This window comes from Macrobrachium rosenbergii, chromosome 43, assembly GCF_040412425.1.
Source record: "Macrobrachium rosenbergii isolate ZJJX-2024 chromosome 43, ASM4041242v1, whole genome shotgun sequence".
In the NCBI taxonomy this organism is placed as follows: domain Eukaryota; kingdom Metazoa; phylum Arthropoda; class Malacostraca; order Decapoda; family Palaemonidae; genus Macrobrachium; species Macrobrachium rosenbergii.
This window is the reverse complement of record NC_089783.1, coordinates 30,460,961-30,483,664: the sequence shown is the minus strand read 5'-3', so window position 1 is coordinate 30,483,664 and position 22,704 is coordinate 30,460,961. Positions and strand designations below refer to the sequence as shown.

The 22,704-nt window shown below is 41.7% G+C and overlaps 1 protein-coding gene across 11 annotated transcripts in view; it reads right to left on the bottom strand.

The window, feature by feature from the left end:
* Positions 1-22,704, bottom strand: part of plx (PTB_TBC1D1_like and TBC domain-containing protein plx) — a 143,459-nt gene that overhangs the window by 37,592 nt on the left and 83,163 nt on the right. For all 11 annotated transcript variants that reach the window (XR_010850204.1, XM_067086915.1, XM_067086911.1 and 8 more), the window contains 2 exons: positions 11,827-11,986; positions 7,483-7,652 (listed from right to left, as the gene is read on the bottom strand). Coding sequence is in view for 10 of the 11 variants with exons in the window: in XM_067086915.1 (XP_066943016.1) it covers positions 7,483-7,652; positions 11,827-11,986 (330 nt within the window). In the remaining variant the exon portion in view is untranslated. The remainder of the gene's footprint in view (positions 1-7,482; positions 7,653-11,826; positions 11,987-22,704) is intronic.

Below are 22,704 nucleotides of genomic sequence, written 5' to 3'. Positions count from 1 at the left end.
GCGTGTAGACCATGGTTTGCAATCCTGCTGCTGTGCCAAAAAGTCCATTTCTAAGGCCAGCGCTGTGTCGGACACTCGTTCGCGAGCTGCGCCGAGTACCTTGGTTTCTAAGGAGACCCGGGTACCCCGGTCTGGTACCGGAGAGATCTCTCTCCGTGCTGACTCAGGCACAGGATGGGAGAAAGAGTCCAGGCAAGCAGGTGCTCCGACTCTTCCGGGGAAGGTGCGCTGGTCTCGCGGGTCCTGGCACCTGGCAAGACAGTGAAGAGGTCCCCTGCTCAGTCTTCCCGAGAGGTCTAGGCCTCGAAGACGACTGGGGCCTGTCTAGAGGACAGCGCAAGTTCTCGGCAGCCAGCTGCGAGTTCGACCCTGCCCAGTCCCCGGCCAGGTTCATGTGGCCAGGCTGGCTCGGGGGAGCCGAGCGAATGGCTCGACTGGCGTGAATTGCTCCGCTCTCCTCGACCCACGTTGCCGTCACCACCGCGGGCTGGTGACCACTCCCAGCCAACTGCTCCTGCTGGTTCCGCCAGCAAGACCAGCAGGAGTGCCCCATCCTCCTCGCCTGTCCCCTCAACCTCCTGGGCTCCTCCTAGGGGGTGCAAGTCAGACAGGAGGAATTCCGGCAAGTCGTCTCCCCAGAGTTCGACCTTGGGGGCATATGATCCTGGCTTGGTTCTTGGATCAACCAGATCGTACGTCCGCGTGGTGCAGAAAGGATCACAGGGGTCTGCCAAGGTTCTCCCTCCTGCGCGGAGAGTAGTTTGGGAGGACCGCACCCTGGAGGGACTCGAGGGTCCTCTCACCCGGGATCCGGACACCCCTGAGATACAGAGGACTTTTGCTGAGGCAAATGCACTGATTTGTCAGCACAATGACCTCGGGGAAGGGACCATGGCCTCATCTGTGGATCGTCCTTCACGCCTCGAATCCTTCTGGGAACTGAAAAAGGAACCCAAGGTTTTGGTGGGGTTGCTGTGGTCCATGCTTGCCAAGGGGGTCCTCGATCAAGTGAATAGTCTTGTGTCTGGGCAAGACAATTCCCTGCAATGGAACTGCTTAGACAAACTGCTTCCCCCTCCCCTGCCTTGACAGAAGCGTTTTTACACACCCTCGGAAAGGGCATTCCCACCTAAACAGGTTGACCCGGACCTGGTTCGTCTAGGCCCGAGAAACTGTTCCAGTCTGGAGGTAGAGCCATCTCCTACCTCACCAACCAGACGGCAAACCTGTGGGCCAACCTGGTCCTGAAGCGGTGAGACGCCATTCTTTCTCACTTCGCCAGGTCCGTGGGGCCCGAGTCGGCAATGACCCTGCGGAATGGACTGTTGCTGGGTTCTACCTCTCTCTTCCCTAGAGGGTCGGTGGAGGCTGCGGTGGACAAGTGTTGGGCCGATGACAGCGATCGCCTTGTCCACCAGACCTCCGGGTCTTTCACGTTCCACTGCAGCCCGGCTTTTGGGTCAGGCTAGCTCTTTCTTGGCCCCTAAGAAGTCCCAGTCTTCGAAGGGATCCTGTGGGAACACCCAGTCTTCTTCTTCCTCTGGAAAGGGTGGGCTTTCGCGTCCCTTTAAGCCCGCTTTCCAATCCGGTAAAGGGGGCAAGGGGAAGAAGACGAAGGGGAAACGCTAGGGTTGGCGTTCCCCCCACAACTGCTGCCAAAGGTGGGGGGATGCCTGTCATCCCATTGGACAACATGGCAGCGATACAGAGGCGAGACCTGGATAGTGGATGTCCTTCGGCAGGGATATCTACTACCCTTCGAGTCTCAGCCACCCCTCACCAACACTCTGATCTGTCTCCGCATCTACGTTCAAGGATCACCAAAGGATATCACACTAATGCAAGAAGAAGTCCAAGCCATGGTGAGCAAGGGCTCTATGGAGGTCGTGTCGGATTGGTCCCCAGGCTTTTACAGCCGAATCTTTCTCGTAGAGAAATCCATGGGGGATTGGAGACCAGTCACAGACCTCTCTCCCCTAAACCATTTCATTTGCCAGACTTGGTCCACAATGGAGACGGCGCAATCCGTGCTCACCTCCATCAGGGAGAACAACTTCATGCTTACGGTGGACTTGATAGATGCGTATTTCCAAATACCCATTCATCCATCCTCTCGCAAGTACCTCCGCTTTATCCTCGGGGAGTCGGTCTTCCAATTCAGGGCACTCTGTATCGGGCTCTCGACCGCTCCCCAGGTGTTCACGAGAGTGTTCCCTCTCATGTCAGCTTGGGCCCATTTGCATGGGATACGTCTACTGAGGTATCTCGACGACTGGCTGGTCCTGGTGAGTTCCTGCTCGCAGTTGCTACAGGACAGGGATTGGCTCCTCAGGTTTTGCCGTGATCTTGGGATCGTGGTAAACCTCGAGAAGTTAGATCTCAACCCGAAGCAGAGGATAAAGTACCTGGGCATGCTGACAGATACGATAGCAGCAAAAGTCTTTCCCTCGGACTCTCGTATCAGCAAGTTCAGGAAGGCGGCACAGCTGTTTCTGTCTCGACAGGAACAGCCAGCTTGGCAATGGCAAGTAGTCATCGATCACCTGTCGTCGCTGGAGAAGCTGGTCTCTCGTGGGCGTCCTCACGTTCGGTCTCTACAACGGGGACTAAAGGAGTATTGGTCCCAGTCCCGAGATCCCCAGTCCTTTCTCATCCCTCTTTCCGAGGAGGTGAGAGAGGACCTAGACTGGTGAATGGACGACAGGAACCTCTTAATAGGAATAGGAGTATGCCTACATACTCCCCCTCCAGACATGCTTCTGTTCGCGGACGCATCAACCGAGGGATAGGGTGCACACCTGGAGGAGTTGCTGACTTCGGGAGTGTGGCACCGAGACGACAAGCACCTTCACATCAATATCCTGGAACTCAAGGCAGCCTTCCTGGCTCTCCAAGAGTTCTGGGATCAAGCGATGGGGCACTCCATGGTACTGATGAGCGACAATACAGTACCATGGTAGTGGCATACGTCAACAAGCAGGGGGGGTCTAGTATCCCTCCTGCTCCACCAGTTGACGATGCAGGTGCATGCGTGGGCACTGGTTCACTTGGTAGAGCTGTCAGCCAGGTACATCCCAGGCAAGAGGAATGTTGTGGCAGACAAGCTCAGCCGCCAGAATCAGGTGATCAAAACAGAATGGTCCCTTCACCCGGAAGTCGTGGAAAGGCTGTTCGACCTATGGGGGCATCTAGTCATCAATCTGCTTGCCACCTGGCACAACAGAAAACTTCAGGTCTTCTGTTCAGTCATGCTGGACCCATGGGCCGCTGTGGAGGACACATTCCGGCACCCATGGGACAACCTTGACGCCTGAGCCTTTCCTCCGTTCTGTCTGATTCGCAGAGTGATCAACCAAGTGATGGTTACTCCGAATCTCAGAATGATTCTGGTGGCACCCAAATGGCAGCAGGCCATTTGGTACCCCAACCTGCTAGCTCTCCTTTCCGGGGCACCGAGAGAGATCCCCTCCTGGCCTAACCTTCTGTGTCAACCCTACGTCGAGCAGTATCACCTGGCAGTGCAGTCCCTGTGCCTTCATGGCTGGAGGCTATCCACCATCTCCTGCGAGCGGGAGGCTTTTTGCATCGCACAGTAACGGAGATGGCCGGATACCTCAGACGGTCCTCCGCAGCAGTATACCAGGGAAAGTGGTCCGTCTTCTGTGGATGGTGGCATGGATGGGGTATCTCTCCAGTCGGCGATACTGTCCAGCAGGTTGCGGACTTCCTCGTCTTTCTTCGTCGAGAGAAGCTTCTCTCTGTTTCAACTGTAAAAGGTATTGGGCTGCACTTGGCCTAGTCTTGCAGCTGAAAGGTGTAGATATCTCCTTGTCCTTCAAGATATCCCTACTCATGAGAAGCTTTGAGAGGTCTTGCCCACCCAGGGATCTTAGGCCCCCTGCGTGGGATGTGACTCTCATTCTAAAGAGCCTGACTCGTGCACCGTACGAGCCTTTACGAGAGTCATCTGACAGGGATATGACCCTCAAGACCGTCTTCTTGCTTGCCCTGGCATCGGTGAAGAGAGTTGGTGAACTTCACAGACTTTCCTTTGATGTTAAACACTCAAGGAGATGGGGATCAGTTACGCTCGATTTCATCTCAGCTTTTGTAGCCAAGACTCAAAATCTTTCGATCCCTGATGCTCGGTTCGAGTCTTTCACGATCCCCTCCCTAGAGGACTTTGTTGGTAATGATCCAGACGAGATGCTACTGTGTATTGTTAGAGTGCTGCGGCGCTACCTGAAGAGGACTCGCCACCTCCAGCCTGAGTGTCGACGACTCTTTGTTAGTACTGGCTCGACCAAGAAAGAAGTGTCCAAGAACACAATCTCTTTCTGGCTTTGTGAGATGATAAGGAGAGCATGTTCTGCTGCTGGAGAAGACAACACCGGTACGCTTTGTCCGAGAGCTCATGAACTCTGCAACATTTGTCCGTCCCTTGCATTCCGGAAAAACTAGTTGGTCCCACAGGTTCTGAAGGCAGGCGTGTAGTCCCAACAGACCACCTTCACTTCCTTCTATCTTCAGGATGTTGCCCACAAGTCCTTGAACACTTTTTCCTTGGGTCCTGTGGTGGCTGCTCAAGAAGTTGTGTAGCTTACCCAGCTCCTCTAACAGGACAGGTTGCATCTCGCCTAAGATGTACGGTTGTGATTTGGAGAATGAATGTGGAGTGACTGGCCTCTCTTCCTTCTCATCTCGACTCTCTTCCTATGGCAGCGAGCGGATGTGCTGTTACATGCTGGATCTGGCGGTCAATGCAGGTAAGCACTGAACTACAGTTTCCGTTCTACTTCCTTTCAGGATCATAGAAGCAACCCCACTCCTTCCTCTTGCAAGAGGGGAAGGAGACCATGACAATAAGACAAACCCAATGCTTGTATTTGCCTTAATGTCACAGACTTTAAAGTTCTTCCTAGCCTACTTTGCCTGAACTGACGTTTCCTTTTTCATGCAATGGGACCCAGAAGTCGGACAATTGTGTTTCTTACAACGTGATCATTTTGTCAAAGGCAGTTTTCCTTTCCTCGCTCTATCGACCAGGAAGGGAACACAAGGTGTAGTGAACTCCAGTCAGTTCATAGAGACTCACTCAGATTCCTCCCTCCAACCAGTGAGTCTTCCTAATGTAAAGGACTGACGGTTTGTACATCATGTTGGAACAAATCACCATTTTTGAAAGTAACTTGTATTTTTCCTAACTATACAAACCCGAGGTCCTTTACATTATGTGTTTCATGCCCACCTCATGCCACCCCTCAATCTGACACCTGGGCAGGCAGTGTTCCCGCCTCCTGGACGGTAGTTAACTGCCTAACCACATTGTTTGAAAGTTCAATGGCCGTTTCCAGCTCTGCTGAAGGTAATTCCTAAGGTAAAGGACCTCAGGTTTGTATGGTTAGGGAAAATACAATTTACTTTAAAAAATTGTGATTTTGTCTAGATTAGCCTAAAAGAATGACAAAACATTCAAGAATTACTTTAGGGCAAATAATTGGCAGCTGGCGAGTGCCTATGCCTGGAAAACACCATTTGAAAATTAATATTAATGGCAAAATTACACTGAAGGCTTGCAAGTAATCTGCATAAGATGTAAGAATTGCATTTTAGGGCAAAACTACCATGGTGGCACGCAAGTAGCCAAGGCAAAAAACGTTTTGCCTGGGTTAGCCTATAAAAAAGAGGAAACATGGAAGAATTACTTTTAAAGCAATTATATCGGCAGCTTGCAGGTGTCTATGCCCGGAATACACCAATCGAAAATTAATTTTATGGCAAAATTATACCGAAGGCTTGCAAGTAATCTAGGCTCGCAAGCCTAGTAGATGTAAACAAAAGACTTTTAGACAAAATTCTCTTAATGAATCAACTTAACAGTAAACAAACACAAGGAAAAACTCATCCTGAGATTTCATGAAGGTTACTAATACGCATTCCAGTGGATGTGTACACGACCAAAATCCAGATATTATATCCGGAAAATAAGGAATACAGCTGCCGCCATACTTGGTGTTCACCCGAGCCCAGCAGGAACAGATTGAAGGTATCTGCTAAAGTCATTCCTAATATTCCTGCTAGTGGGCGGAACTGGTCACCTACACAGACGTGCAAAGTGTTACCCGTGAAATTTTGAATTCAAGCTGCTGTGTAAAGTGAACTAATAGCTATGTAATTACTTGGAAAGTTACTTATATAAAATTACAATTTCCTCTAAAGAAAACAGGTATCTCACAAAGAAATTCATAAATTACTTCCCTTAATACTCACAAAAAGGTTGATAAGGAGCAAGCAAACCTTTTGAAATTCACAAGGAACTTGCAAGCATTCACACTGTTTCTCGATATTAAGGTCACCTTTCTTTTTACAACGTTCTTGGTTTTCCTTTCCACCCTTTCATTATTGCCTAGCTAAAATATACTTTCAAAATCACCATGGTATGTCCTTCAGTCTCCCAAAAAATCTCAACACAAAACAGACCAAATCCTACAACTGCCAGCTTCTCAATCCTTCATAAGCCAAATACTCCATACACAATAATAACTAAACAGCTTTCACATTCTTTTATGCTACTTCCACCCCCAGACTAAACTTCCATTAAAATTCTTAAACACATCATCTATTCCACAGCTTCTGTTGAGGTCCTGCCATTCTTCTTGCTTTGTGTATTAAAAAATCACCTCTGTCATTGCCCTTCATCTCCTGTAAGGTTTACAAAACTACTGAATCCCTATATGCACTTATCACTTCCAATCTACCACCATTCACTGTTCCATCCTACTAACCTCCATTTACTTCTACACCACAACTTTAGTCGCGTTTTTCACATGTACCATTCTTTTATTTGCAAATACTGCCTGTATGATCCCACTTCTTAACAAGAAACATTTGTACTATATCTCCTTCTTAGCTAACATCTACCACATTATATAAATGGGCCAGAGATAAAACACACCAAACTGTAATTCCTCTCTCTACTTACACAAATTTCAATCCTGTGGTTAAATACTAATTTAAAAAAAAATAAAACATATTTAAACAATAAAACTATGTAAAATCCACTTTTCTTCAAACCCATTACTGTACTTATAAACACCCTTACTCCATATGAAACAAAATTACTCCTATAGATGGGTGTTGCAAGAAGAAAAGTTCTACTGCACATGCCTGAGTCACACAAACCTGCATGTGCCACAACAACACAGTATTTTCCTCTTTTCAGAATGGAGTCTCTGGGATTTATGCACTTACACAAATTGGCTATATAAAAGTAATGACTTTGTGGTGAAACCACCATACATTTTACATGATAATCATACATAATAATATGAAGACCATAACTTATGTAAAGTGTTACAAAATACTGTACCCAACCTAAGTAGGAAATGCTTCAGTATGAAATAGCTAGATATTAACAATCACAAAACCATAATTATAAATATATTTGTCATGGCTAGGGAAAATTTACCAAATGAGTTTTACCTGAGAAATGATATGACCCTGTTGTTCTAGATGAATGTTCGGCATAGAAGTCTTCATATAATCCATGATTTGCTCAAATGAGTCACATGCTAGCAAGGCTTCTTCATGTGTTCTCAAGAGGACAAGTGCTACACGAAATACTGCTTCCATTCCCTCCATAAAGAGAAGATCTGCAACGGTTAGGTTCAGTATCAAACATCAATTGATAGCACTAACAGGTCACATGTTTGTTCCAAAAACTTTTCCATGAAGCAGCTCAATTTTTCTTACAATAGCATCTCAAAAGGCCCTGTAAATAATACCTGCATGCCATCCTAATTTACATAGTATTTTTCAACAATACATTTCTCTGCTGCAAGTCTTTTACTATGAAAAATAGCAAAGTTTTAAAGAAATTTGTATTTTTCCTAACATACAATCCTGAAGGTCTTTACATAGAATTTAGCATGCAGACGCAAAATGGAACAGCTGTTTAACTTTCATACAAGGTTGTTAACTGCTGACGGTAGGGAAGAAGCCCCACCCACTAGTTGGTCAGCACTTCACTTTGCCTTTCGGCCCAGGTATCAGAATGAGGGGGGGCTGAGGTGGGCCATAAATGTAAAGCAGTGGTTCTCAACCTTTTTTTGGCCCATGCACTCATTCACCATACGTCAGAATGTCATTCCCATGCCCTCCCTCACTCCCTTTTCAAAACTGTCTGTCTCAAAAGGTGCATTCCAAATATATGCCTGAAATACTAAAAATCCTCGGTCACAATTCCCACCCTGAAACTCTTTAAATTTTCCCCTAGGGGGGAATTTCCCCCCTGGTTGAGAACCACTGGTGTAAAGACTTCATGTTTGTATGTTAGGAAAAACACAAATTACTTTACAAATTTGCTATTTGTTCCTACACAAATACAAACCTTCAGTCTCTATGTAGGAAACTGACTATTCTCTGAACCAACTAGTTTGGTTCCCAGTTTGGAAGAGCTGAAGAAGGAATCTTGCACTTCTGGCTTGTTGGACATATGGGATGTTGCAACTGCTAGACTTCTGGGCCTAAAGTAATGCGTTGCGTCATTACTTTGAAAAAAGGCCTAGAAGAACCCAAGAGTGTCGGGGACAATAAAACTTGCTAGTAAGACCAACAGGCTTGTTTTATTGTCTATCCCTCTCTCCCCTTGACTAGAGAGAGGGGGGGACATGCATCCAAACCATCTACACAAGATAAAGGACAGGATGCCCTCATCATGTAGTCACCCGCAAACTCATCCATCCAGCACGTGACAGCTTGCTACCTGTCTCTTTGTCTATAGAGAGAGAGAGAGAGAGAAAGGAGGAGACTAGTCATTCACACCCCTTCTTTCTCGCTTACTGAACACCTCAGACGAAATGCACGTGTCCCCTAAGGGAGCTGGATGAACTACACAACTTGCTGGGCAGCCACCACAAGATCCAAGAAAAAGCATGTCCAAAGACTTATGGGCAACTCATGAAGATAATACCTGGTAAATGTGCCTGGTGTGACACATACCTGCCCATATTATCTGCTGAACTGACAGGTTCTTCCAGAATGCAAGGGACGGGGCGATGCCCCTAACTTCGGGATCTCTCATCTGGACCGAACTCCTGTTTACCTTGTCAGGTGAAGAGCAAGTCCACTGCTGTAATATGAAACTCGAAAGAGGATGTTCTCCTGGACACCTCTTCTGTGGCCTAGTTGGTATTAACATAGAGACGTCGACACCCAGGCCTGAAATACTGAGTTTTCTTAAGGTAGTACCACAGCACTCTAACCAGACAAAGTAGTGTCTCATTCCGATCAGGGACCTATGAATTCTGAGTCTCTTTTACAAATCCGGGTCCAACTCGAGCGGCGCAACAGATCCCCTTCCCACTGAATGCTTTGCACTGCAGGCCGTGAAGCTTGCCAACTCTCTTCGCCGAGGCAAGGAAAAGCAAAGAAAAAACAGTCTTAGAACTCTGTCTTATGACCATCTCAACAACTCGTACAGAGTATGAGGTAGGTTCAAGGCTAACTGGCTCTCCTGTTGCTTTTATTACATCACTTGTTATTCTAGATGCTACTGGGACCTATCCATTTTTTACCTTAATAAAGACCCTTTTAATTTCTTCAACTGTTGCGTTCTCCACTGGTTCTTCTATTATGCAAACTTTCTACATTTCATAATCATTTTCTTCATTCAGGTTTTCAAAATACTACCTTTATTCCAAAACCTTATTTTTAATATTAAATTCTCCATTTTAACCTTTTATATATTTTGCCCCTTTTAAATGTTTCCCATATTTATTCGACAAAATGTACTGTTCTGATTATTTTCCCTTCTTCCTCTGCTGTGTTGAGACATGGATTCCATTCCTCCACGCTTTTCACCTTTCTTCTTGCCAAAAGCCTTTTAGCCTGCCCTCTTCATTTCCTTGTACAGTAAATATCTCTGACCTCTTCCTTGCCTTTCCTCAGTCAGAGCTTGAAGGCTCTTGGTCTTTTCTCCAACTGACCTTTGTACCTATCTATTCCACCTACATGTCTCTTTCTCTCTACAGCCAATCCTAGGTATTACCAACACATTTCTCATGCTGCCTTCATTATGCCTTCTTTCACCATTCCTCCTGACAAAATTTTGATGCTGTATTTACTGTTACTTTTAGATCTTTTCATTTTTCCAGTTTCCCTGTTTTAGCTTTCTGCAAAAGAAAACTATTGTGCCAGCTTTGTCTGTCCTTCCTCAGTTTTTTCTGTTCACACTTTGTTTGCCCTCAGATCTTAAAAATTCCCGAGGCTAGAGGGCTGCAAATGGTTATGTTGATCATCCACCCTCCAATCATCAAATACATCAAATTGCAGCCCTCTAGCCTCAGTAGTTTTTATTTTATTTCAGGTTAAAGTTAGCCATGATCGTGCTTCTGACAACGATATAGGACAGGCCACCATCGGGCCGTGGTTAAAGTTTCATGGGCCGCAGCTCATACAGCATTATACTGAGACCACCAAAAGATAGATCTATTTTCGGTGGCCTTGATTATACACTGTAGTGGCTGTACAGAAAACTCGATTGCACCCAAGTTCTTCGGTGCTTTTTTTAATTATTTTTTGAAATGGCTTTTTCCATCATCCTTTTATACCTCATAATTAAGTTAGCTCACCCACAAACAATTTCAATCTGCAAATATGCAAAGAAACGGAACCAAAATTAACTAAAGGAACTTCCAAATTTCTAAAACTGATTGAAAGACACTTACAGAGACCAAATGATCATGAAGCAATAGCTCAACAGTACTACTAAGTAGTTAATCATAGAACTTGATTAAAGAAAATAACAAATACTGATCAATTAGAACAACAAACCAGTCAAGAGTGCCTGAAAGAGTTCTTCAGCTTCCAAGGAGGATGTTTAAGTTACTCTATTACAGACATACCTTTATCAGATCCAACTTAAACAAGTTCCTCAAAAGCATTCTTGGCTTTGCCCTCAGTCTCCTTAGAGGGGTCACTCTCCAAGTATCCTCTTTGCTACCTCTAAGCCTCACACAGGCTCTTCTTTAAGGATGCAGTCAACAGTGCAGTGAAAGACTGTTCTTTTAGGTTTTTGAAAGAGGATTTCACATTTTTCATCCACAGCTGCCAAAGCTGATGATAGAACCATACCACCAGTGAAATCCAAAACACAGGATGGTTTTAAAGGGTCTTCAACATACCTCTAACTTCAGAGGTCATACAATGTAATCAATATCATCTCATTTGTTGTGAAAAAACTTTCTGCACAACAAAAATGAGACTTCAATGAAAACAAAGTAAGCCTAATGTAATCAAGTACCCTTACCTCCGTAGTAAAAATATAAAACTATCACACAAAAAGCAAACTATCATACAAAACTTTGAAGCGAACTTTTTTTTCCTAATTTCTTGGACAAACAGTAATAATTTTGTTGGAGTTCAATCTTTTAAATCACTTAACAGATCTTATTTTACACCTATGATTAGTCTGGGAACAGACTAATCTGTGAGTGTGGATAAATGGAACATGAGTAGCATCATCTGCCTACAATATCTTAATTTTCAAGAAATTATTCATATCACTAGTATACGAAACACTAACCTACAGAATACCAGACAAGAGTAGAGATACAAGGTACTTTTATTAGATGATCAACTTTTCAATAGTCTTTAAGAACTGCTGGAATGGAAATTGTACAAAATTTTTGCTGTCAGCACTTGTATGGGAATTTTATCCTTAAAATATCTAAAGTCTAAACCAGAAAACTGTCACTTTCATGACTGTTTTTCATGAATGATTTAAAAAATGACTATACCAGTACAAAATATAAATCAATGACTTACCAAATACTCTGCAAACAAAGCTCATTGGAAACTGGGAGGCAAACAGAGTCAAGAACCATGGTGCAGCAAAGAGCTGGGGTGTAACTTCATGGTTTTCCAAGTGATCATACAAGTTTCGCAGATGTTCATGTAATAAGCGTGAAAGCTGATACATCTGTACCTGTGTTTAAAGGCAAAGGACAATAATAACTGCAGTTAAATGGACTCAGAATACCTGAAACTACATTTTAAAAACTGAATCATCTATAAATCCATTACTAATCAACTTCCTTGTAAAGCAGAAAATAAAAACATATCATTAACCCTTTAACGCCGAAGCCCTATTTTCAAAAACGTCTCCCGTATGCCGGCGGCCTCCGAGAGGTAGCGCCGAAGCGGAAAAAAATTTTTTTTCAAAAAATCACAGCGCGCTTAGTTTTCAAGATTAAGAGTTCAATTTTGGCTCCTTTTTTTCTCACTGCCTGAAGTTTAGTATGCAATCATCAGAAATGAAAAAAAATATCATTATCATATATAAATATTGGAATATATGACAGTGAAAAAAAAAACTCGTATATAATTGTATACAAATCGCGCTGTAAGGAAAACGGTTAAAGCTAATGAGTTAATTTTTTTAGTTGTATTGTACACTAAATTGCAATGATTTTGGTATATAACAGATTGTAAAACGATTAAAGCAACACAGAGAAAATATTATCACAAAATGATGCATGAATTGTAATGCGCGGACGTAAAAAAGTTTTTTTCAAAAATTCACCAAAAATCAAAATATTGTGCTAGAGACTTTCCAATTGTGCCAAAATGAAGGAAATTAATTGAATATTACTAGACTGTAAGTTTTTTAGCTTACAATTGCATTTTTTGAACCATTTCGATCGAGTTAAAGTTGATCAAGGTTGATTTTTTTCTATTTATCGTTATTTCGATGTAAATATTAAAAAACTGTGAAGAGCTAAAGGAATGATTTATTTTTGTTGTATTCTACATGAAATTGCGCACATTTTGATGTATAACACTTTATGTAACGAATAATATGAAACGGCGAAAAAATTACGGCAAACTGACGCAAGAAATGACATGATTTTCAGCGGAGTCCGCGCACGCGGAGCGGAGGAAATTATTTTTTTCAAAAATTCACCAAAAATCTAAATATTGTGCTAGAGACTTTCCGTTTGTTGCAAAATGAAGGTAAGTGATTGATTGTTACTCGAATGTAATAATTATGGCTTACGAATGCGTTTTTCGATCATTTCGGTAGAGTCAAAGTTGACCGAACGTTAAAATTTTGTCAGTTATCGTGATTTTATGAAAATATTAAAAACTGTGAAGAGCTAAAGGAATGATTTATTTTCTGTTGTATTCTACATGAAATTGTGCACATTTTGATGTATAACACTTTATGTAACGAATAATATGAAATGGCGAAAAAATTACGGCAAGCTGACGCAAGAAATGACAAGATTTTCAGCGGAGTCCGCGCGCACGGAGTGGAGGAAATTATTTTTTTCAAAAATTCACCAATATTCTAAATATTGTGCTAGAGACTTTCCGTTTGTTGCAAAATGAAGGTAAATGATTGATTGTTACTCGAATGTAATAATTATGGCTTACGGATGCGTTTTTCGATCATTTCGGTCGAGTCAAAGTTGACCGAATGTTAAAATTTTGTCAGTTATCGTGATTTCGGCAAAAACATTAAAAAACTGTGAAGAGCTAGAGGAATGATTTATTTTTTGTTGTATTCTACATGAAATTGCGCACATTTTGATGTATAACACTTTATGTAACGAATAATATGAAACAGCGAAAAAATTACGGCAAGCAGACGCAAGAAATGCCATGATTTTCAGCGAGTCCGCTAGCATGAGCTTAAGGAAAATTTTTTCAAAAATTCACTAAAAATCTAAATATTGTGCTAGAGACTTTCCGTTTGTTGCAAAATGAAGGTAAATGATTGATTGTTACTCGAATGTAATAATTATGGCTTACGGATGTTTTTGATCATTTCGGTCGAAAGTCAAAGTTGACCGAATGTTAAAATTTTGTCAGTTATCGTGATTTTAAAATATTAAAAACTGTGAAGAGGTATAGGAATGATTTATTTTTTGTTGTATTCTATATGAAATTGTGCACATTTTGATGTATAACACTTTATGTAACAAATAATACGAAACGGCGAAAAAATTACAGCAAGCAGACGCAAGAAATGATAAGATTTTCAGCGGAGCGAAGGAAAATTTTTTTTTTTTAAATTCACCAAAAATCTAAATATTGTGCTAGAGACTTTCCGTTTGTTGCAGAATGAAGGTAAATGATTGATTGTTACTCGAATGTAATAATTATGGCTTACGGATGCGTTTTTCGATCATTTCGGTCGAGTCAAAGTTGACCGAATGTTAAAATTTTGTCAGTTATCGTGATTTCGGCGAAAATATTAAAAAACTGTGAAGAGCTAAAGGAATGATTTATTTTTAGTTGTATTCTACATGAAATTGCACACATTTTGATGTATAACACTTTATGTAACGAATAATATGAAACGGCGAAAAATTACGGCAAGCAGATGCAAGAAATGCCATGATTATCAGCGGATTCCGCGCGCACGGAGCGAAGGAAAATGTTTTTTTCAAAAATTCACCAAAAATCTAAATATTGTGCTAGAGACTTTCCCTTTGTTGCAGAATGAAGGTAAATGATTGATTGTTACTCGAATGTAATAATTATGGCTTACGGATGCGTTTTTCGATCAGTTCGGTAGAGTAAAAGTTGACCGAATGTTAAAATTTTGTCAGTTATCGTGATTTCGGCGAAAATATTAAAAAACCGTGAAGAGCTAAAGGAATGATTTATTTTTTGTTGTATTCTACATGAAATTGCGCACATTTTGATGTATAACACTTTATGTAACGAATAATATGAAACGGCGAAAAAATTACGGCAAACTGACGCAAGAAATGACATGATTTTCAGCGGAGTCCGTGCGCGCGGAGCGGAATTTTTTTTTTTCAAAAATTCACCAAAAATCTAAATATTGTGCTAGAGACTTTCCGTTTGTTGCAAAATGGAGGTAAGTGATTGATTGTTACTCGAATGTAATAATTATGGATTACGGATGTGTTTTTCGATCATTTCGATCGAGTCAAAGTTCACCGAACGTTAAAATTTTGTCAGTTATCGTTATTTCGGCGAAAATATTAAAAAACTGTGAAGAGCTAAAGGAATGATTTATTTTTAGTTGTATTCTAAATGAAATTGCGCACATTTTGATGTATAACACTTTATGTAACGAATAATATGAAAGGGCGAAAAAATTACAGCAAGCTGACGCAAGAAATGACAGGATTTTCAGCATGGAGTCCATACATGATATGGGCGGAAATTTTTTTTTTTTTTCAAAATTCACAAAAATTCTAAATATTGTGCTAGAGACTTTCTGTTTGTTGCAAAAGGATTGAATATCACCAGAATATGAGATTTTTGCTTACCCAAAAGAGACCCAAGTAAAAATATATATATATATATACACTACATATATGTATATATATATGTTTATATATATATATATATATATATATATATATATATATATATATATATATATATATATATATATATATATATATATATATATATATATATATATATATATATATATATATATACATATATATACACCACATATATACAGACATTCATACATAAACACATATAAATTATATTGTTTTTTACTTTGTTACGAAAACATAACTAAAAGGAATGGTTGTGAAAAACTTTGTTTTTGCATAAAACGAAATAATATACAAAACAGCAATGAATACAGATATATAAAAACTTGTAATAAATATAAAACTAAAAATAAATTCAATGCAGAATACTCACTCGTAAATATAAAACTAAAAATAAATTCAATGCAGAATACTCACTCGTAAATATAAAACTAAAAATAAAATCAATGCAGAATACTCACTCGTAATCCTGACTCTTCGTGCTGTTCTTGTTTTCTCCCTCCTCCATTGAAGAGTCTTGCATTTTTTTCCTCCCAACATGACGGGGCACAAGTGGAGGAGGGAGACGCGTGCCCTTACTGCTGGTGGGCCGCCCTTCGGCGGCTCGCTGCGCCCTCTTATGTCGCTCGGGCAGGCACACTCCAGTAAATAACCGCATTGTGGTACTTGCGGTTACACTCCTCTAACCTGCAAAGTGCTACCTTGCAGGTGCGACACACGCATCGCCGCTCTCCTTTGCCATTCATATGGCACACCCGCACCGCTTTCTGTTTGCCCCCTTCTATTAGCTCCAGTGTGTGATCTCCTGGCTGAAGCCGACACACAGGGTCGGCTACCCGACGGGACACTGGAATTCGAGGGGCGGCGGCATCGGCAGGATCAGGAATTCTGAGGTCGGGGTACCTAGCGACATCTGCCCTATCCTCTCAGGGCAGAGCTGGAGCTCGGGGCAGGGGGGCGGCGTTGGAAGGCCACTCCTCCGGATCGAAGTTTATGAGGGCATTCCCAGCCACCTCAAGAAACTGGATGTGGGTCAACCTCCAAGCGTCTGAATTATACCCACAGTAAATGATGTAGGCATTCTGGAGGGCCAACTGAAGGAGGTATTTGAGGAGCTTCTGTGTCCACCTCCTGGTTCTCCTGGCGAAGGGATAATACTGGATGAGTTGATCAAAGAGATCAACTCCTCCCATATGCCTGTTGTAGTGTCCGATGACAGTAGGGCGCTGGACACTAAACTCCCCAAACGTAACTCGGCCCTGCCGGGCGTGTCTTCTTCCGCTGGGTGATCTCTTCTTGGATGGGCTCATGACTCGTCGTAATCATGGGCACAACTCGGACCCCTTCCAACAGATGACGAAGACATCTCCCTTCCGCCGCCACTCTGTCTCTCCTCTTGCAAGATGTTGGGGGGTGGCTAGCAAACCTCTTGAGGACATTCGGGCCCCACGCACCAACTGAAGGGTACCACTGACGTGCACACCTGCTTCATACAGTTCCTGGGCCAGGGATACCGAGTTATAATAATTATCCATACACAGGTGGTATCCTGGTTACGGAAATGATTCACAAGACCAAGACAGTGTCACGCAGCGTGGAGAAGACCCCAGAATACACCAAGAAGTCCACGACGATCCAGTGTTGGCTTCCGTAATAAAAATAACTTTACACCATATTTCTTTGGCTTCTTCGGTTGTACACTTTTATACTTAGACGCCTTTGTATGGCATCATACCTCATCCAAAGAAAGGTTCTTCAAGGAACCACGAGAGTCTGGCACCGTTCACGAATGAACTCCAACACTGGGCGGACTAAGATGAGGAGGTCGGGTTATTCCGGGTATAGCCCTTCGGTTGAAGGCATTGAAATACCTGTCCAACGCCAGGAAACTATCACGGGACATAATGCCGCCACATTGGGCGATTTAAAAAAATTCCGCCTCCAATATTGCCTGACGCCGGCAGCAGGCATCATTCCAAAGAATATGTGGAGCCCCAAAAATGCGCTTATGTCCGTGAGGTTGCAGCCCCGCCAGCGGTGCGACAACGCCGCCTGCAATTCCTCACGGCAGTACCGAGCGTAATCTGCCGTCTCCGCAACCAGGAGTTCCAGCAATTCCCGCGTCAGGAAAAGCTGAATGAACCCCAGTGCCGTGAGAGGCACAGGGACGGTCAGTCCAGGTACTGCCGTGAATGGGTGCATGTTAGGTGGGGTGGGGTCCTCCAACCACCCCTCATCACTTTCGGACGAACGGCCTTCACCCGAGCTGCCGCGACGTTGCGACCTTCTACGGGTTTGCGCTCGCGCACGTGCACGGGCACGTCTTCGCACTCCCACACTCCCAGCTGGGCCGTCTCCTTCACTTTCGCCATCACTTTCGGTATCGTCCCCACCAGCCACAATCGGGGCATCCTCCTCCTCCTCCATCTCACTTTCTCCCTCATAAGCACTAAAACCACTAAATTCTAGTTCGCTTTTCTCCTGTGGATCCCGTACGGACATTGGGGGCAAATACTCGTCATCGCTGACATCAGGCGTGATGTCCTCATCGCTAGATGACCAGCTACCACCGAAATCAGGACTTCCCACCTGCTCTCGATCGAGCTCCGACAAGTACTCGTCTATGTCCTTCTGTTGGAGGCCTCCCAAATGTTTTCGGATGCCCCTCAGGACACCCCGATGCTTCCTAGGGGTCGTAAAAGGAACGGGATGTGGTCCTTGGTCGCCATAGGTCACACGTGGGCGAACAACACGCCGCTGAGAAGCTGGGTCACTTTGGTTGCTGGGTCCTTCTCCAGCATCCCAGTCTAAAACTCGCCTCACACACTCACTTCCGACAGGCAGTATGCGCCTTTCACGGTCCTGACGCCTTTGTGACATCTCTGCAAACGTTCTGTTGCAGCACGAATACGCTAACACTCGCAAAGTTCAACAAAACACGCCTGCATCAAAATATCGCCCCGCAAGGTGCTGCTCTGATGCTCTCTGATGCGAGATGGGGAATTCGCGCATGCGCGTCTGGGTGACGCTCAGAAACAAAACAACAGCTGGATCCGTGAACCCCAGCATCCGCCGAGGCGCTGGATTTGAAATCTTCTGCAAACTAGGCCTATAATTATTTTTCCGCGAATATTTAAAAAAAGCATTTTCAGTCGACGTTTGCAACGTCCACTCGGCATTCGACAGACAATTTTGGACGGCGTTTAAAACGTCCAACAGGCGTTTAAGGGTTAACCAAGTTCACAAATGGGACAAAACAGATTTACAAAAGGCAACATAAAACATGCTAATTAGTGATAAATCACAAAAGAGCATAATATGAATCATATCTTTAACAAACTTCCCCAGGTAAAGTGCTCAAAATCCCTAATTTATTTCACTGAGCCTTTCCCTTGGTACATAGCCTCAATGATCGTTTAAAAATAGTAATTATCTTAATTGCAATAATTTCCTTGGGCAAAGTGTTAATCCACCCTGATTCTGACAGCAGGTTGTGTTATCTGCATTTCAACCTTACATACATGATTATTATTATTATTATTATTTTTATTATTATTATTATATTATTAAGATGATGAACCCTTTTCATATAAAATAGCTCACAGAGGTCAATGACTTGAAATTCAAGCTTCCAAAGTATATGGTGTTCATTTGAAAGAATTAACAAAAGGTAATATGAAATACAGAAAGAAGAGTTCAGCTATTATAAAAGCAAAAATAAATTAACAAATTAATAAACAGATAAATAGATAAAAATTTAAGTAAATTATAAAATACAAGGAGAACTGCTTTGGGGCAATACAGTAATGCATTGCATCTTCACTTGAACTTTTGTGGTTCCAATTGCAAAACATTCTCAGGGAGACTGTTCTACAGTCTAACAGTGTGAGGAATAAAGGACCTCTGGAACTAAGTTCAACAGAGGTACAATTACTGCATACTGATGCTGCTGTTCAGCAAATCTGGTTGCTCTCAGCAGGAAAAGAATTCACGGATCAATTGTGAATGTGAAGGACCTCTGTCAAAATACAACTTATGAAAAACTGCCAAACAAAAGACCACCTGTCGATAGTCCAAGTCATAACTGCTAGTGTTAGGAAACACATATCTCCACCAGGAACCACTCTGTCTCAAAGAGATAAATCTCTGGCAAAGGCAGACATCCACACTAGAGAACAGTATTCTAGTAAAGGAAGAACAAATCACTTGAAACAGATTGGAATGATTTTATCACTGTTATAACCTTACATACAATAACTAACTTCCGTGCGACATTTGCTGATACTTTCATTAGCTATTTCTCAAAAGCAAAATGTGAGCCAAAAGTAACACCAAGTATAATTAAAGTTTCAGACTCACTTAGCAGAGTCCCATCCACTTGAAGGGAAGGATGGGGTGGAAAATCTGTACAAGATTGCTAATCAATATTGTTTTCTTTATACTGGAGTGCACCCTAATACCCCACCAACTACACCATTCACTAATATGGTCTATGTCACAACTGAGACTAAGGGCAGCTTCATTTCTCTTAAGTGGAGACTACTACACCCACAAGCGCTGCATTTCTGGCATATTGAACAATCTTGTTTTCCAGGCCAACAACCATATCACTTGTATATACTAAAAATAACAGCTGGACCAAGAACACTACCCTGTGGAACTCTCAACACGAACAGTTCTTGGTTCGCCCAAATCCCATCATCAGTAACTCATTGCTGCCTACCTGTAAGGAAACTTTAAGTAATCCTAAAAAATACCCACCCACCCCAAGATTCTGAAGTTTATATATAAGTGCCTTGTAATTTACTAATTTGAAAACAGCTCTAATATCTATCTGAATTACACTGCACTCAAAAACCCTCAACAAGGTTCTCTTGCAAATGGCATGTCAAATCTCAAAGAGCATCGTATGTACCTGACTGCTTCCTATAAGCATACTGATTATCAGCTAACAATTCTTAGGACTCCGCACACTTGCAAAGTGGCTTACAAATAAAAGTTTCTCTGCAACTTTGGAGACCATAGGGAAAATAGAAACTGGTCTGTAATTACTGCAGTCTGCAGATATGCACTGTATTCCTAAGCTTGCACTCATAAACATACTATGTCAACATAAAATCCTACAAAAGTCACTAATCTTGGGAGACAAGCTAAAATCCCTTTTAAAAAACAAAGGGAAGAAACCATCAGGATCTTCTCTGCCCTAGCTATCAAGATTATCAAGATTTTTCTTAACATCCCTGGTGCAAAATGCAAACGTTGTAAGAATAGGTTCAGGGTGACACATATCAGGGAGAGGGACATCCTCAGCTAATTTCTTAGGTTCAAAAGCTCAATGAAGCAGTTCAGCCTTTTCCATAGGGCCATTAACATCTACCATCTGTAAGTAGTGGTAGAATGGAAGATGTGCCTGACCCAATGATAGATGCCAATTTTGGTTACCATAGATGAGGCCGAATAATTCCTTCAATTTTCATCTTTAAGGAATTATTGTAATTTCTCTATGTGCAGCATAACGAGACTCAACAAAAATGGTGCAATTTTCATGTGAACGATTTCGTCTCCATGTGTTGTATTTGGCCTGGTTGTCATGGTAAGCTTGTCTATATGTATCATCAAACCATGGCTGGTCATTTGTCCAAATCTTGATGACCTTTCTTGAGACATACCTTATTAAAATACAAATTATCATTATCAACATAATTTTAAAGTCATCTTAAACATTATTACCTTTAAAAATATATGCATATGAACTTCTAAGTCTTCCAGTCAAAGCAGAGAGAAATAGAGTTACCGCTTTGACTTATATTCAACATGGCTGGCTGGGGCAAAAGAAAGAGAGAGAGAGAGAGAGAGAGAGAGAGAGAGAGAGAGAGAGAGAGAGAGAGAGAGAGAGAGAGAGAGAGAGAGAGAGAGAGAGAAATTTATCTCTTTAATCTCTCTGACAAAAAAATTTATAAATTTATCTCTTTAATCTCTCTGACAACAAAAAAATTTACGTTTGTTTTTGTCTTCCAAAGATGTAATACCTTCACTACACATTTTTAAAACACTATGAACACACACACAAACAGTATCTTTTCCTGAGAGAGAGAGAGAGAGAGAGAGAGAGAGAGAGAGAGAGAGAGAGAGAGAGAGAGAGAGAGAGAGAGAGAGAGAGAGAGAGAGAGAGAAATTATTTATCTTTATTTAATGTTATTTAAATTTATTAAAATTAATATTAATATCTGAAAATTAGTACGTACCATAAATCATTATTTTATCATAAAATGTACCCTCTAAAAATGCTTATACTATCATCCTGAAACACTTGTATATCAAGTACTTTAATATAATTCTAATATTTCAATACTATCAATTCTGAGCATCTAGCTTTGCTTTTATGAGGTCAGGTCCATCCTGAGTGGAGGGGAGAAGACCAGTTTTTCTCTCTCTCTCTCTCTCTTTACATTACTTATTATTTACTCTTACAGTATTATTATTATTTATTTTTATTATTATTATTATTATTATTATTATTATTATTATTTATCTTAACCCTTAAACGCCTACTGGACATATCATACGTCGACTAAAATTGTCTGTTGGGTGCCAAGTGGACGTACCGTACGTCGACTACAAAACATTTCAACCTTCGGTCAACTTTGACTCCAACGAAATGGTCGAAAAACGCAATTGTAAGCTAAAACTCTTACATTCTAGTAATATTCAATCATGTACCTTCATTTTGCAACAAATTGGAAGTCTCTAGCACAGTATTTCGATTTATGGTGAATTTTTGAAAAACTTTTTTCTTACGTCCATGCAGTAACTCGGCCTAAAAATTTCAGAAATTCTTTTCGTCATTTTGTCGTAATTTTTGCACTGTTCTATATTAGCCGTTACATAAAGTTTTATATATGAAAATGTGTGCAATTTCATGTACAATACAACAGAAAATAACTCATGGTTGTAGCTTTTATCAGTTTTGAAATATTTTCATATAAATCACGATAACTGCCAAAATTTCAACCTTCGGTCAACTTTGACTCGACCGAAATGGTCAAAAAACGCAATTGTAAGCTAAAACTCTTACATTCTAGTAATATTCAATCATTTACCTTCATTTTGCAACCAATTGGAAGTCTCTAGCACAATATTTCGATTTATGGTGAATTTTTTAAAAAAACTTTTTCCTCACGTCCACGCCAGAAATTCTTTCGTCACGTTGTCGTAATGTTTGCACTGTTTTATATTAGTCGTTACATAAAGTTTTATATATGGAAATGTGCACAATTTCATGTAGAATACAACAGAAAATAACTCATGGTTGTAGCTTTTATAAGTTTTGAAATATTTTCATATAAATCACGATAACTGCCAAAATTTCAAC